Here is a 15,434-nt window from a genome sequence, read left to right as displayed (position 1 = left end):
AGTACACACCTAGTACATACAAGGCCCTGGATTCAATCTACAATATCTCGGGAGGAAAGAAGAGCAGTAGTATACAGTGGGTCCCTTGACTGATGCCTGAACTAGAGGTGATGCGTATCTCTGCTTTACTTTAGTTTGCTTTGGGTGAACACGTAGCTCTTCCTTGGCAGGCCTTCCACTCCCGAGATGAGGCACAGACACAGTACTCACAGTGCTTAATCGAGAAGGACAAGTACCGGAAGCAGATCCGAGAGCTGGAGGAGAAGAACGATGAGATGCGTATTGAGATGGTCCGGAGGGAGGCCTGTATTGTCAACCTGGAGAGCAAGCTCCGGCGCCTGTCCAAGGACAACGGCAGCCTCGACCAGGTAGGCTTAGCTAGCCATGTCCCCATACCCATGGCCAGGTGACCCCCAAACCCTGCTGCTGGCTGACCAGAGCAACCCCAGCTTACACGGTCATCATTGTGTCCCCTGCCCCTACTACTGTGTGTGTGTGTGTGTGTGTGTGTGTGTGTGTGTGTGTAGGTCTGTGTGTGTCTGTATATGTCTGTGTGTATGTCTGTATGTGTGTCTGTGTTGTTTGTGTGTGTCTGTGTGTTTGTATATCTGTGTGTGTCTATGTGTGTGTATGTGTGTATCCGTATGTGTGTCTGTGTGTAGGTCTGTGTGTGTCTGTATATGTCTGTGTGTATGTCTGTATGTGTGTCTGTGTGTAGGTCTGTGTGTGTCTGTATATGTCTGTGAGTATATCTGTATGTGTGTCTGTGTGCTTGTGTGTGTCTGTGTGTTTCTGTGTGTCTGTGTGTGTCTATGTGTATGTCTATGTGTGTCTATGTGTCTATGTGTGTATGTAAGTATTCGTGTATGTCTGAGTGTATGTCTGTATGTATGTCTGTGTGTTTGTGTGTGTGTCTGTGTATGCCTGTGTGTATGTGTGTATGTGTCTCTGTGTGTGTGTCTGTGTGTGTATGTCTGTGTATCTGTGTTTGTGTCTGTCTGTGTGAGTGTCTCTGTGTGTCTGTGTGTTTGTGCACGTGTGCCCAGGCCTCTGAGATGGCTGGGTGGATAAAGGTGCTTGCCCCCAAGCCTGATGGCCTTAGTCCCATCCCTGGGACCCTGGGACACAGTACCAAGGAGGACAACACTAGCAACCTTAAAGTTAGGCGTTTCAGTGACATTCCAGGGTGGCCCCTGCCTGGCTGAGTGACTCAGATCACTTTCCTAACTTTCTCTGCCTCTCAGTGGATCACAGCCAGCAGCAAGCCTCCCCTCGGCACTCTATGACAATGTGGAAGGACACCAGGATTAAGATATCCTGTGCTTGTTAAAGTCACTGGTGCCCATGGGTGAACACTCATTAGTAGACAGAGAGGCAAGTAAGTCTATGTCTCCCAGGAGCCCCCTTGACACCTAGATATGAAGGAACACTGCTGCCATCCCTACAGGTGACATGTGATTGCTATAACTGAGGATCTACCAAACTCTGTCCTGGGCAGAGACTGCATAAAAATACGACAGTATAAGATGGGTCAAGAGTTTACCAGGCAGGCGTGAGAAACTGAGTTCAATCTCCAGATGTGTTTAAAAGTGGGGGATGGGCACGCATGGTGGTGGGTGTCTGTAGTCCCAGTGCCGAGGAGGTAGAGACACACAGACCCTGGGGCTTGCTGCCCAGCCAGACTGTACTATTGGGTGAGTTCCAGGTTTGGAGAGAAAGAGAGAGGCAGAGACAGAGAGACAGAGAGAGAGCACATAGAACAACCATGATAGAAAGTGCCATGCAATTAAATCCTCATTTTCAAAGAAATAGAATATAGACTTGGCAGTTAGACACAGGCAAAGTTGTGGTGTCTGAACTGTGGTGTATATTTCAAATTCAAGGGCATCATGAAACCCATGAAGGAAGCCTTCTCTTTGGGGTTCCAGAAAGACCCCTTGCTTGCGAAGTTCTGGAAGCCATGGGCCCCACCTGGAAGTCCCCTAGTCAGACTTCTTCTGGCCACATAGACCAACTCAGCCTCCAGTCTTGCCAATGTGCCTCTTTCTCAGGAAGACCTTCCCTGACCCCTGTAGCAGAGCTCAGGAGTTCCAGGGCTGTGATTTCATCCTCAGAATGGTACAGTTTGTAATTTGCGTGAGCCCCACACATGAGCTCCTCTACAGTAAGCCCAGCACTAGACACAAAACTCTTCCATGAGTAACCTCTAGATGTCTTTATGAAGCTAGAGTCCCCTCACCCATATTGGGGCAGGAGCAGCACAGATGGTAGTCTAACCCTGGAGATGGTATGAGCCAAGACCAAGAGGCAGCCAGCCAGCAGGTGACTAGCAAGTGATGGTCCCAGATGTCTGTTGGACTGGAAAGCATGAGAGATAGGGAGAAGAAACAGACCCATGTCAAGGTGTGTTGATGAGCCATGACATCCAGGTGGGTATTCAGGGAGTCAGAAAAGATCAGCCCAGGCTGAGTGTCACACTTGGGTACCCAAGGGGGAAAACATCACACCATCAGCCAGCTTGCCTTATGTGTACTACCAACCTTCCCTCATGCTCATCCCTCTTGTCTAGAGTCTGCCTAGACACCTTCCAGCCACCATCATCTCACAGAACCTTGGAGACACCAGCCCCAGGACCAATGGCCAGGAAGCTGATGATTCTTCAACCTCAGAAGAGTCTCCCGAAGACAGCAAGTACTTTCTGCCTTACCACCCGCCCCGGCGCCGGATGAACCTAAAGGGTATCCAGGTATCCGGGGGCACAGGTGGGAGGCAGATGGTGGCAGGGGAGCCCCATGCAGGTGTGAGGTAGCACCTGACTCTGCTTGGGTATGACATGACCTGTTACAGTCCTAGACATAAGTCATGCTTGCTTGCAGGTATTCATTTGTTTGGAAAGCAAGAGCATGCATTAAGAGAATCGTCTTCAGATTCCATTCCCAGGCCCCATGTTGGGAGCTCACAGTACAGCACTGTCACTTTGGTTGCTACCCAGGGAGATTCAGGACATGTGGCTGGTTCTGAGGGAGTTCATGAGTCGATGGGTGGGTAAATGGGAGGATGGATGGGTGGTTACACCAATGGATAAATGCATGCATGCATGGAAATTTGGGTAGGTAGGAGGATGGAAGGATGGATGGTTGGGAGGATGAGTAGATGATTGATGAATGGCTAGTTACATGGATGGATTGATAGATGGATGAACTGATGGATTAATAATGCCTGGATAGAATGGTGGATGATGGAGGGCTGGGTAGATGAATGGGTGGTAACAAGAATGAATGGTTGACTGATGGATGAGTTAGGGGTGGATTGATGGATTGATAACTGAATGACTACATGATAGATGGGATTGATAACTGAATGGATAGATGGGAAGATGGTGGTTGGATAGTTACACGGATAGATGGTAGATTGGTGGGTGGTTGGGTCAATGGACTGTTGAGTGGATAAATGGATAATAAGTGGATATATGAATGGATGGACAAGTATGAATGTATGAATGGATGGATAATTACATGGATGGGAAATGGATGGATGGATGAATGGATGGATGGATGGATGGATGGATGGATGGATGAGGAATGGATGATAGTGGATGTGTGAATGGAAAGATAGATTGTTACATGGATGGGTAATGGATGATGGGTAAACAGATGATAGATTGATGGGAAAGTAGATGGATTAATGGATAAAAGGATTGATGATAAATGGCTACATGGATGAATGAATGGTTACATGATTGGAAATAGATTGGTGGATGGGTGATAAATGGATAAATGGACAGAAGGATGGATGGATGGATGGTTTAATGAGTGATTTCATGGATTGATGTTGCGTTGATAAATGGGTAAATGGTAAATTAATAGGTAGATAGGATGGTGAATGAATGAGTGGGTGGATGGATGGATGGATGGATGGATGATGGATGGTGGCTGGATCTGTGAATGAATGGGTAGTTATGTGGATGTTACATGGGTGGATGGATGGATGGATGGATGGTGGCTGCATCTGTGAATGAATGGGTAGTTATGTGGATACTTACATGGGTGGATGGATGGATGATGGATGGTGGCTGGATCTGTGAATGAATGGGTAGTTATGTGGATGGTTACATGGGTGGATGGATGGATGGAGGGATGGTGGCTGCATCTGTGAATGAATGGGTAGTTATGTGGATACTTACATGGGTGGATGGATGGATGATGGATGGTGACTGGATCTGTGAATGAATGGGTAGTTATGTGGATAGTTACATGGGTGGATGGATGGAGGGAGGGAGGGAGGGATGGAGGGATGGATGGTGGCTGCATCTGTGAATGAATGGGTAGTTATGTGGATACTTACATGGGTGGATGGATGGATGGATGATGGATGGTGGCTGGATCTGTGAATGAATGGGTAGTTATGTGGATGGTTACATGGGTAGATGGATGGATGGATGGATGGATGGATGGATGGATGGATGGATGGATAGATGAATGAATGATGGATTGTGGCTGGCTCTGTGAATGAATGGGTAGTTATGTGGATCATTACATGGGTGGATGGATGGATGGAGGGATGGTGGCTGGCTCTGTGAATAAATGGGTAGTTATGCGGATAGTTACATGGGTGGATGGATGGATGAATGATGGATGGTGGCTGGCTCTGTGAATGAATGGGTAGTTATGTGGATAGTTACATAGGTGGATGGATGGATGGAGGGATGGTGGCTGGCTCTGTGAATAAATGGGTAGTTATGCGGATAGTTACATGGGTGGATGGATGGATGGATGGATGGATGGATGGATGGATGGATGGTGGCTGCATCTGTGAATGAATGGGTAGTTATGTGGATACTTACATGGGTGGATGGATGGATGGATGATGGATGGTGGCTGGATCTGTGAATGAATGGGTAGTTATGTGGATGGTTACATGGGTGGATGGATGGATGGATGGATGGATGGATAGATGAATGAATGATGGATTGTGGCTGGCTCTGTGAATGAATGGGTAGTTATGTGGATCGTTACATGGGTGGATGGATGGATGGAGGGATGGTGGCTGGCTCTGTGAATAAATGGGTAGTTATGCGGATAGTTACATGGGTGGATGGATGGATGGATGGATGGAGGGAGGGAGGGATGGATGGTGGCTGGCTTTGTGAATGAATGGGTAGTTATGTGGATACTTACATGGGTGGATAGATGGATGGTGGCTGGATCTGTGAATGAATGGGTAGTTATGTGGATCGTTACATGGGTGGATGGATGGATGGATGGATGGATGGATGGATGGATAGTGGCTGGATCTATGAATGAATGGGTAGTTATGTGGATGGTTACAGGGGTGGATGGATGGATGGAGGGATGGTGGCTGGATCTGTGAATGAATGGGTAGTTATGTGGATGGTTACAGGGGTGGATGGATGGATGAATGATGGATGGTGGCTGGCTCTGTGAATGAATGGGTAGTTATGTGGATAGTTACATGGGTGGATGGATGGATGAATGATGGATGGTGGCTGGCTCTGTGAATGAATGGGTAGTTATGTGGATAGTTACATAGGTGGATGGATGGATGGAGGGATGGTGGCTGGCTCTGTGAATAAATGGGTAGTTATGCGGATAGTTACATGGGTGGATGGATGGATGGATGGATGGATGGATGGATGGATGGTGGCTGGATCTGTGAATGAATGGGTAGTTATGTGGATCGTTACATGGGTGGATGGATGGATGGTGGCTGGATCTGTGAATGAATGGGTAGTTATGTGGATGGTTACATGGGTGGATGGATGGATGGATGGATGGATGGATGGATGGATGGATAGTGGCTGGATCTGTGAATGAATGGGTAGTTATGTGGATACTTACATGGGTGGATGGATGGATGATGGATAGTGGGTGGATCTGTGAATGCATGGGTAGTTATGTGTATGGTTACATGGGTGGATGGATGGATGGATGGATGGATGGATGGATGAATGGATGGATGGATGTAGGGAGGGATGGTGGCTGGCTCTGTGAATGAATGGGTAGTTATGTGGATGGTTACATGGGTGGATGGATGGATGATGGATGGATGGATGGATGGATGGATGGATGGATGATGGATTGATGGATTGTGGCTGGCTCTGTGAATGAATGGGTAGTTATGTGGATGGTTACATGGGTGGATGGATTGATGGATGGATGGATGGAGGTATGGATGGATTAATGATATTTACATGGATAGTGTCTTAGTCAGGGTTTCTATTCCTGCACAAACATCATGACCAAGAAGCAGGTTGGGGAGGAAAGGGTTTATTCAGCTTACTCTTCCACATTGCTGTTCATCACTGAAAGAAGTCAGGACTGGAACTCAAGCAGGTCAAAAAGCAGGAGCTGTTGCAGAGGCCATGGAAGGATGTTCTTTACTGGCTTGCTTCACCTGGCTTGCTCAGCCTGCTCTCTTATAGAACCCAAGACTACCAGCCCAGAGATGGCACCACCCACAAGGAGCCTTTCCCCCTTGATCACTAATTGAGAAAATGCCTTACAGCTGGATCTCATGGAGGCATTTCCCCAACTGAAGCTCCTTTCTCTGTGATAACTCCAGCCTGTGTCAAGTTGACACAAAACTAGCCAGTACAGATAGGATGGTGGATGAGGAGTGGGTGGGGCTGGGTAGATGGATGGGTAGTTACAAAAATGGATGGTTGACTGATGGATGGGTGAGTGGGTGGATGGATGGATTGCTAAATGAATGGTTACATGATAAAAAAAAGGATGATGGCTGTGTGAATAGATGGGAAGATGGGTGGTTGGATAGCTACATGGATAGATGGTAGACTGATGAGAATGGATAAATGGATGGATGAATGGATAGATGGATGGATGGATGGATGGATGGATGGATGGATGGATGGATGGATATTTCATGAATAGATGTATAGATGAATGGATATTTCCATGCATGCATAGATGAGTCATTGATAGGTGCATGTAGAGTAGATGACTGGATAGTTACTTGGATATACCAGTCATTAAAGTCTAGTCACCCCTGCCTCTCTGTGCTAATGGAAGAGGGTAACACATGGATCAAAGGTAGCAGGCAGCTTCTCTGAAGCCCAGTCTCTCATGGAGGTCCCTGCACATGTGTCAGCTTGGCCTACAGGCCTCCTGTGCTTCAGGATTTTAGAGCCCTGTCCAAGGGCTCCCTTAGAGGGGGCTCATCTGGAGTAGCAGTTAGCTGATCCAGGCCTGGGGGAAGAGAGTCTACATCTTGTCCCAACCGCAGGAGCCTGGCATCAAATGTACGACCCAAGCCAGGCAGCTGCAGAGCGGGCGGTTTGTTTTATTTTCCTCTTAGCTGCAGTGACATGTGTCTAGGGCCCTGTTTGATTTGTGTCTTCTGTCTTGTGTCTTCCCCTCCTCTCTCTTTCAGCTGCAGAGAGCCAAATCCCCCATCAGCATGAAGCAAGCATCTGAGTTTCAAGGTTAGTAGGCTGCCCAGATCCTTTTTGCCCTTGCTCATCTGTCACCCTCCCCTTCTCGTTCCATCTGTTTCTCCTGCTGCAATGACCGACCCTGCGAGTTCAACCTGGGCAAGGCCTCCTGGGTATCAGGGTGCAGCGTTTCAATCAGTCAGTATGTGCTGCTCATCACCATTCAAAGTGTGCAGGGCTCTGTCCACCAGCGTGTCACCTCTGTGGCCCTCTTGGCCAAGTGGAGCATCTTATTATTTATTTTTGCATGCATATTTGTGTGATGCCTGTGTGTATATGCTTGTCTCTGTGTGTGCACATGAGTTGTCTATACAGAGATCCCAGGCTAACCCTGGAAATCTTCCTCAATTGCTGCTCAACTTTGTTCATTGAGGTAGGGTCTCTCATTTGAACCCAGAGCTCGTGGGTAAGAGAAGTATAGCTAGCCGGGTTGTCTCCACTTTCTGAATACCAGAATTAAGACAGCTGCCACACCTCCCAACTATTTACATGGATGCTGGAGATCCAAACTCAAGCCCTCATGCTTGCACAGCGTGTATTAGCTACTTTATTTACTAAGCCAGCTCCCAACTCCTGAACTGAGCTCATCAGTAAAGGGACTTTTGAACTTCCTCACCCAAGATTTTGGCTGGCAGTGCCCAGATGTGTGAGCTACAAGTTCAGCCACAAACTCCTGGCTCTCCAAAGCCTACTGTCTTCAAGGTTCTTCTCTCAGCCTCACATCAACTCTAGGAGTGGCAACTGTCTAGGGAAGGTTTGCAAGACAAACAAAGCTCCTGCTATATGGCAGGTGCTGGAAGGTTCCAGAATGTGCTCCGCAGTCTGGAAACTCAGATCAGGGTCACAGAAAGAAGATGGAAAGTGCCCAGGGACACCCCCAGGAAGCAATTGAAACAAAATTGGGACATTCACTTAAACTGAGTCTGGAAACTGGATGAATTTAAGACTTACAAAGAGAGGAGCAGAAAGTGTGAGGTGGATCTGGTAAGTTTGGGGTACAAAAAAAAAGAGTATTAAAATTGAGGCCCCAGACAGACAGCAGCCACAAAACCCAGAGGTCTATTGTGACTGCCTCAGCTCCGGTCTACTCTAGTGACTTTAGGGAGGGTAAGGAAGATAGTACAGATCTGAAGTCTGACACCTGGTTGAGCTCCCTTGCAGCCAAGCTATGTTAGGTGTCTCAGTGACATTCTTTATCCAAATGTGATGTGCAAAGATCCTGGGGCCTGTGACATACAGATTAAACACCCAAAAGGAAACAGAAGGATGCTAACCATCTAAGAGCTGTGCTTTTCATCACTGTTAATGAAGCCTGGCAGGCTGCCTACTGTGAGGATCTAGTGGAAGTATAACGCAAGGCTTCCCTCACAGAGCATACATAATAGGCACCGGAGTCTACACGGCTGTGCACACACATACAGGTTCTGGAACCTTGGAGGACAGGAGCCTTGTAGGTGGCAGGTCGGTCACACAAAAGTTGAGAGCCCCTGAAGAGCAAGAGACAACATGGGGGGCTTTGCTAAGGAAGTGACGAGCTTGTCCCTCTTTTGGCTATGCTCTGCCGTCAGCCCACCTTGTCGAGCAGGGAAAGGTTTGATGATGGGGAAGATGGGCATGGTTTTCCCTACCTACCCAATGCTTCTTCATTGGGTGGAGGTGGGAATGGGGGGAGGGGACCCCCTCCCTGAGTCCTCAAAGACAGGTGACATGGTTTAGTCTTGACTAGAGCCACCCTTAGTCAGCCTGGCTTGGGGCAGGATATGCTATCCTGAAGAACAGAAAAATAGCGCCACCTGCAGGCGAAGGAGAAGCAGAGACTTTACTAATGTTGCTTCCTGGGTTTCCACAGGGGACAGAACAGTCCCCTGCCCACCCATGTCAGGAGAACCCCAAGTAGAGGCTTTAACTCCCCTCCCTCTCCCCCTTCCTTTTCTCTCCCTTCTGTTTTCTGGGCCCGCGGCTCTGATGAGGACAGTCAAGGGGCAAGAAGAGGATTTCACAGACGGCAGCCCCAGTTCCTCCCGCTCGCTGCCTGTCACCAGCTCTTTCTCCAAGATGGTAAGCTGCCGTAATTTCCACTCCACTTACACACCTTCAGAGTCCCCAGGCTGAGCCTGGGGCCTCGCTGATGTTTATTTAAAGAAGTTTTCCTTTCCCCAGACCAGCAATGTATTCACACCTTCCTGCTGCCTCCATTCCCAATTTAACACTTGGTGGGAGGAGGAGAAGGGCCTCCTAAGGGGCGGTGGCAAACTGGACCAATTCTGCAACTTCACAGCCCCATGCAACCCCGGCCATTGCCCTGAGAGGCTTTGGGCAAGGCAGGGGTTGCTGGAGCTGCAGGAGAGGGCGCACCCACACTCCTGTATAGAGCTAGGTAGGGTCCCAGCCTTCCGTTACATCCAGCTATCTATTTGTAACCCACAGAAGGCACAAGATTAGAAATTCTAAGCCTGAGGGGTGCCCTGGGAAAAATGTCAGCTCAGCTTCTCAAATCAGACCCTGAGGGAGGTAGAAATTTGGTAATGAATGTACAACAATGGTCTGGTATCAGCTCCCGTGCCAAATCCAAGGTCCTGTTCCATCCACCGTCCCACCTCTCCCCTACCCCTCTGCAAGGCACCCCTCTCCACACCCACCCTTTCCAAAGCAGAGCCCGCAGCTGTGGGGCACAGAACCCAGTCTGTGCAGGGTCATGAGGCCTCGGCTCTGCCTCCCCAGCTCAGCGGTTCCCGTCTGCTTCTCCCGGCAAGCAGCTGTGGAAGCAGCTGTGTGCCAAGCTCCTCTGACTGCCCCAGGGTTGAGCCCAGCCTCCTCCAGCCAAGGTCATACTGAGGACCAGCTTGCTCAGCCCATGCTTCCCAGGGAAGGGTGGGAACATCCCAAGTTAAATTTAGTTCCCGTGTATATAATATTTATGCCCGCCGAGGCATCGCAGATAAATATCCGGTAACACAGCTGTGCCGCGTTCACAGCAACCCCATCGGAGCCGCAGCAGCATCATGTCAATCACGGCAGAGCCCCCGGGAAATGACTCCATAGTCAGACGCTGCAAGGAAGATGCGCCACACCGGAGGTGAGTGAGTGGCAGGTGGAGGCCTTGGCTAGGTGACTGACCCTGTCTCCATACCATATTGGTATGAACTCCTTAAACCTCTCAACAACATTAGAAAGAAAGGCGAGGGAGGGCCCACTCCACATGGGGAAGTTGAGGCTTGGAGATGGGGAGCCACCCTCTTCATAAGCCTGGTCCACACTGACCTGTGGAGAATACCTGCTCGGTCCCTCAGGGGGCGCACCCTTCTGAACAGCTTAGACCCATGTTCAGGGACCTTACAGAAGTCTCACAGACCCACCTACACCACTGTGTCCAGCCCAACTCCTGCCTAGAGGGCGCTCTGCGGCCTCAGAGTCATCTGAACATGCGTAGGGAGCAAATGTGTGTGGTGTGAAAAGCAGTCTTCTTGGCTCTCTGGGAAATTTGTACCCCAGGCTGGCCTCTCACGGGTGATCTCCCTGCTTCTGCCTCCCGAGTACTGCGATTATTGGCCAGTACCCACCATGTCTAGCTCCACCCGCGCCACCCCCTCAAACACACACACTCCCTGCTCCTTTTGCCTCCTCCTCGGCTACTGAGATGCGGTCTCTACAGGCCACCAGGGCAGCCTTCCTGCTTCCTTACTTCCTCTTCCTCACCTACTCCTCGCTTCATCCCACCCTCCTCATTCCCCCATTCCCTCCCATGATGGCCTCTTAGAACCAAGGCCCGAAGGAAAGCCAAAACATTCTAGAAGTTTCCCCTACCTTGTTCTCCTGAAGCACACATTCACGCCAGTGTCGTCTCACCCCCCACCCCCCGGCTTGTTTCTTACAGCACGGTGGAAGAAGACAACGATAGCTGTGGGTTTGATGCCTTAGACCTTGACGGTATGTATGTATCTGCCAGGTCCGAAGGAGCTCCGGAGGGCAGGGTCTGCCCCAAAAGAACTCAGAAGGAAAGCATGGGAGGAAGTCTGATCTTAGACTCGAGCCGGAGACTAAGCTGGCTCTGTGGTTTATAGGCAGAGCCAGCCACTCATCTGAAGAACAAGCAAAGCTATGGATCTAAAATAATAATTATAAGACTCAGAATGTGGCTCATCCGTAAAGTGATTTCCTCCAATGACCCTACTCCTGTGAGAGGCTGGGGTGTGGCTCAGTGGCAGAGCCCCTGCCTAGAATCCCCCAGTGAAGGGCTGGGGCGTGGCTCAGTGGTAGAGCCCCTGCCTAGAATCCCCCAATGAGGGGCTGGGGCGTGGCTCAGTGGTAGAGCTCCTGCCTAGAATCCCCCAGGGAGGGGCTAGGGTGTGGCTCAGTGGTAGAAATTGGAGCTGGAGACCAGGACTAAATTTTAGGGAATGGTCCTCAAATAACCGCGTTGGGGACACTGACACACTCTCAGTCAGTCTCTGTATGGAAAGCCAGAAATGGGGGCCCGGACTTCAGGGATACAGAATACATATATGGTCCCAGTGACCTGCCCCTCCCAGCCAAGGATCCTTACTCAGTCCCAGTCCCACCATCCCTGTTAACAGAGACTGTGGTGTCAGTGCCATGAACCCAAGGCATATGCCAGACTGGATCACTGAGAGGGAGGAGAACCTGGAGATGGGCCCAGGCCCCGGGTGTCACCAGACCCCTATCCTGCTGGAAGGTTAGGCTCAGCATCCTGCAGACACACCCTGCCAGCACACACATAGACATTCCAGTTCTTCCCAGCCCCGTCTGTGCCCCTGACTAGCAGAGGCCACCAGCAGATAAGATGGAAAGATTAGCGATCCTACATAATCGGGGGCCATCACTAGCTATCAAGTGTTAAAGAGGGGTTAGCACCTAATGGAGGCTGGGTAATGAAAGGAGCCAAGAGAGTTTTAGAATGGGGAAGCTGGGAAGCGAATCCTGGGCAAGCGTCCAAGTACGTTGCGGGAAAAATTCCTGTGCTGAATTGGCCTTTGTTATCAGCCCCAAGCAGGACCAGAGTGTCCCTCACCCTGGTGGCTCTATTCCAGTGGGCATCTATCTCCCCTGGGAACTTACAGACCAGTTGAGGTGGGGGAAGAGGATAGGGACCCAGGTCCCCCAAGACCCAGAGTCTGAAAGATCATGGAGGAGGGTGGGGAAGACCACTTGGAGTTGGGGTGCTAAAGTGAGAACCCCAGAGTCCACTCCCAAGACAGAGCGGAGAGCTGGGGAGACACCTCAACTCCTGAGTTCTTGCTCCACAACCATGAGGTCGGGAGCTCAGATCCCAGCATCCTCACAGCAAGCTGGGTGTCCCTGCAAACGTCTCTCGCCCTAATTCTGAGGGTCACAGAGACAAGGCTGCTGAGCCTGGCTAGTCTCCCGCTTCTCTGAGAAGGCGTGAGCCCTAGTTCAGGAGAGACCCTGCTGCAAAGGAGTAGACAGAAAGTGATACAGGTACCAGATGACCTCTTCTGGTCCTCCTAACTCCCTATACACAGACATCTAGTGAGACTCTTTAGGAAGAGAAGCAGGGGGATGTCTATTTTGGACTTTACCTGCCCTGGTGGCAGGAGATAGGCAGAGTGTAGTAAGAGCTGCAGGGTTCTTACCCCAGATCCCTGCATCTGGGTACACACTGTAATCCTAGCATGTGAGAGATGGAGGCAGGGGAATGGCAAATTTGAAGACAGTCTGGGCTACATGATACAACTCAGTGCTATGCCTCTGTAGACTCCCCCAAAATTTCAGTCTACAAGGCTATGCTATTATTTAGCTCCATGCTGGGGGAAGAGGGTGATCCTAGATGCTCCTCCTAGTGCTCCCAGGTCCTGACAGACCCTCATTCCTCTGCAGATGAAAATCACGAACGTTATTCCTTTGGACCTCCCTCCATCCACTCCTCATCCTCTTCACACCAGTCAGAGGGACTGGATGCCTACGACCTGGAGCAGGTCAACCTCATGTTACGGAAGTTCTCTTTAGAAAGGTATGGAGGCAGGGCTGGGGAGATGACTCTGTGGGTGTAGCACTTGCCACATGAGCATGAAGACCTGAGTTCAAATCCACAGAGCCCACATAAAAATCTGGGTGTGGTGTCATATGCTTGTAATCAGCAAGTCCCAGATCCAGAGAAGGGTACAGGGATAGGACAGAGGTATCAGGAATAGGAGTGGCCAAATGGGGACTTAAGGATGGGACCCAAGACCCTCATCTTTTCACTTCCCTAACAGAGGGGACCATCTACCTGCCTTAAGACTAAAGCCAGAGTCTCAGTCACAAATCAGTTCCTCAGACTAGGGGTGTGGCTCAGTTGTGGGGTGCTCACCAGCATGCATGAATCCCTGGATTCCATCCCACCACCACCTACGTCAGGCAATGGAATCCCAGCACTCAGGAAGTAGAGGAGAGGGGATCAGAAGGTCAAGGTTTTTCTTGGCTACCTAGTGAGTTGGAAGCTAGCCTGTGCTACATAAGACCTATCTCAAAGTGTGGCATCGGGGAGGGTAGAGAAGACCACTCCATCTATTCCTTGACTGTCCAGGATAAGACACCTAGACATTGTTGGGTGATGGTGACACACACCTTTAATCCCAGCACTTAGGAGGCAGAGGCAGGCATATCTCTGAGTTTGAGGCCAGCCTGGTCTACAGAGTGAGTTCCAGGACAGCCAGGGCTATACAGAGAAACCCTGTCTTTAAATAAATTAATTAATTAATAAAAATAAATAAGGAAGGAAGGGAGAGAAGAAGATGAAGATGGAGAAGAAGAAGAAAGGAGGAAGGAGGAAGGAGGAAGGAGGAAGGAGGAAGGAGGAAGAAGAAGAAGAAGAAGAAGAAGAAGAAGAAGAAGAAGAAGAAGAAGAAGAAGAAGAAGAAGAAAGAGAAAAGGAAGGACACACAGACACACAGAGGAAGAGATGGGGCGGGTAGTTATTCCTACTTCCTGGTGACTTCCTGCAGTTGTGAATCCCTGAGAACCCAGAGGCCCCCAAGCCTCAAGGACACATACAGCCATGCCACCAGCATCCTTCCCCAACCTGCTAGCATGTTCAGCTCTTCTCTTTTGAGTCCAACTGCCTGTTTTATTTCCCACCTCAGGCCCTTCCGGCCATCGGTCACATCTGGGGGTCACGTGCGGGGCACCGGGCCCTTGGTCCAGCACACAACTCTGAATGGCGATGGGCTCATCACCCAGCTCACCCTTCTGGGCGGCAATGCACGTGGGAGCTTCATTCACTCTGTCAAGCCAGGCTCACTGGCTGAGAGGGCCGGACTGCGTGAGGGCCACCAACTCCTGCTGGTGAGACATAGAGGGAGAAGCTACGGGTTGTCCCCAGGCCCTTCGCTTCTATGTACACGCATGCGCAAACGCATGCGCACCTAGAGACACATGCAGCCCAGTGGCACAAGATGCCCTTGTGTCTGATGATGGATGCTCCAGTGGGAAGCAGCCTTAACCCTGCCCATCAGCAGAGCCAAAGAAAATGAACCTCTTGTTCTTGTCCTGTAGCTGGAAGGTTGCATCCGAGGCGAAAGGCAGAGCGTTCCACTGGAAGCGTGCACAAAGGAAGAGGTCCGTTGGACCATCCAGAGGTGCAGTGGCCTCATCACTCTGCATTACAAGGTCAACCATGAAGGTAAAGCCTGGGCCGAACCTGGTCCACACAAGGGTAGGGTACGGGATGCATACCCTGAGCCTCCCCCTTGCTCCATCTGTGCCCCATGAGAGTTGAGCCGCATCTCAACCCAAGAGGATAACAGGTGGGTTTGAAGACGCTCTGGGTCACCCTGAACCAAATCCACAAACCTCCTAGGGAAACAGAGGACACGGCTTCAGCAGCCTGGCTCGCTCCTCTCCCTGCACGGGTGACATCTGTCTCCTCCGTCATGCTTCCCAGTCTGCTACAAGCAGAGACTCTGGGCCAAGCACATCCAGTCCGCTGACAGGCAGGCAGCCCTGC

At 50.3% G+C, this 15,434-nt stretch overlaps 1 protein-coding gene across 1 annotated transcript in view; it reads left to right on the top strand.

Moving 5' to 3' along the window:
* Positions 1 to 15,434, top strand: part of Card11 (caspase recruitment domain family member 11) — a 135,424-nt gene that overhangs the window by 103,884 nt on the left and 16,106 nt on the right. The window contains exons 9-17 of the mRNA XM_029477657.2: positions 171 to 368; positions 2,570 to 2,746; positions 7,411 to 7,462; positions 9,447 to 9,529; positions 10,447 to 10,547; positions 11,346 to 11,398; positions 13,328 to 13,460; positions 14,572 to 14,773; positions 14,984 to 15,110. Coding sequence (XP_029333517.2) covers positions 171 to 368; positions 2,570 to 2,746; positions 7,411 to 7,462; positions 9,447 to 9,529; positions 10,447 to 10,547; positions 11,346 to 11,398; positions 13,328 to 13,460; positions 14,572 to 14,773; positions 14,984 to 15,110 — 1,126 coding nt within the window. The remainder of the gene's footprint in view (positions 1 to 170; positions 369 to 2,569; positions 2,747 to 7,410; positions 7,463 to 9,446; positions 9,530 to 10,446; positions 10,548 to 11,345; positions 11,399 to 13,327; positions 13,461 to 14,571; positions 14,774 to 14,983; positions 15,111 to 15,434) is intronic.

This window comes from Mus caroli, unplaced genomic scaffold (genome assembly GCF_978045245.1).
Source record: "Mus caroli unplaced genomic scaffold, Mus_caroli_1 scaffold_4, whole genome shotgun sequence".
NCBI lineage: Eukaryota > Metazoa > Chordata > Mammalia > Rodentia > Muridae > Mus > Mus caroli.
Note: the sequence above shows the minus strand (reverse complement) of the source record. Positions and strands in the feature narration are given on the sequence as shown.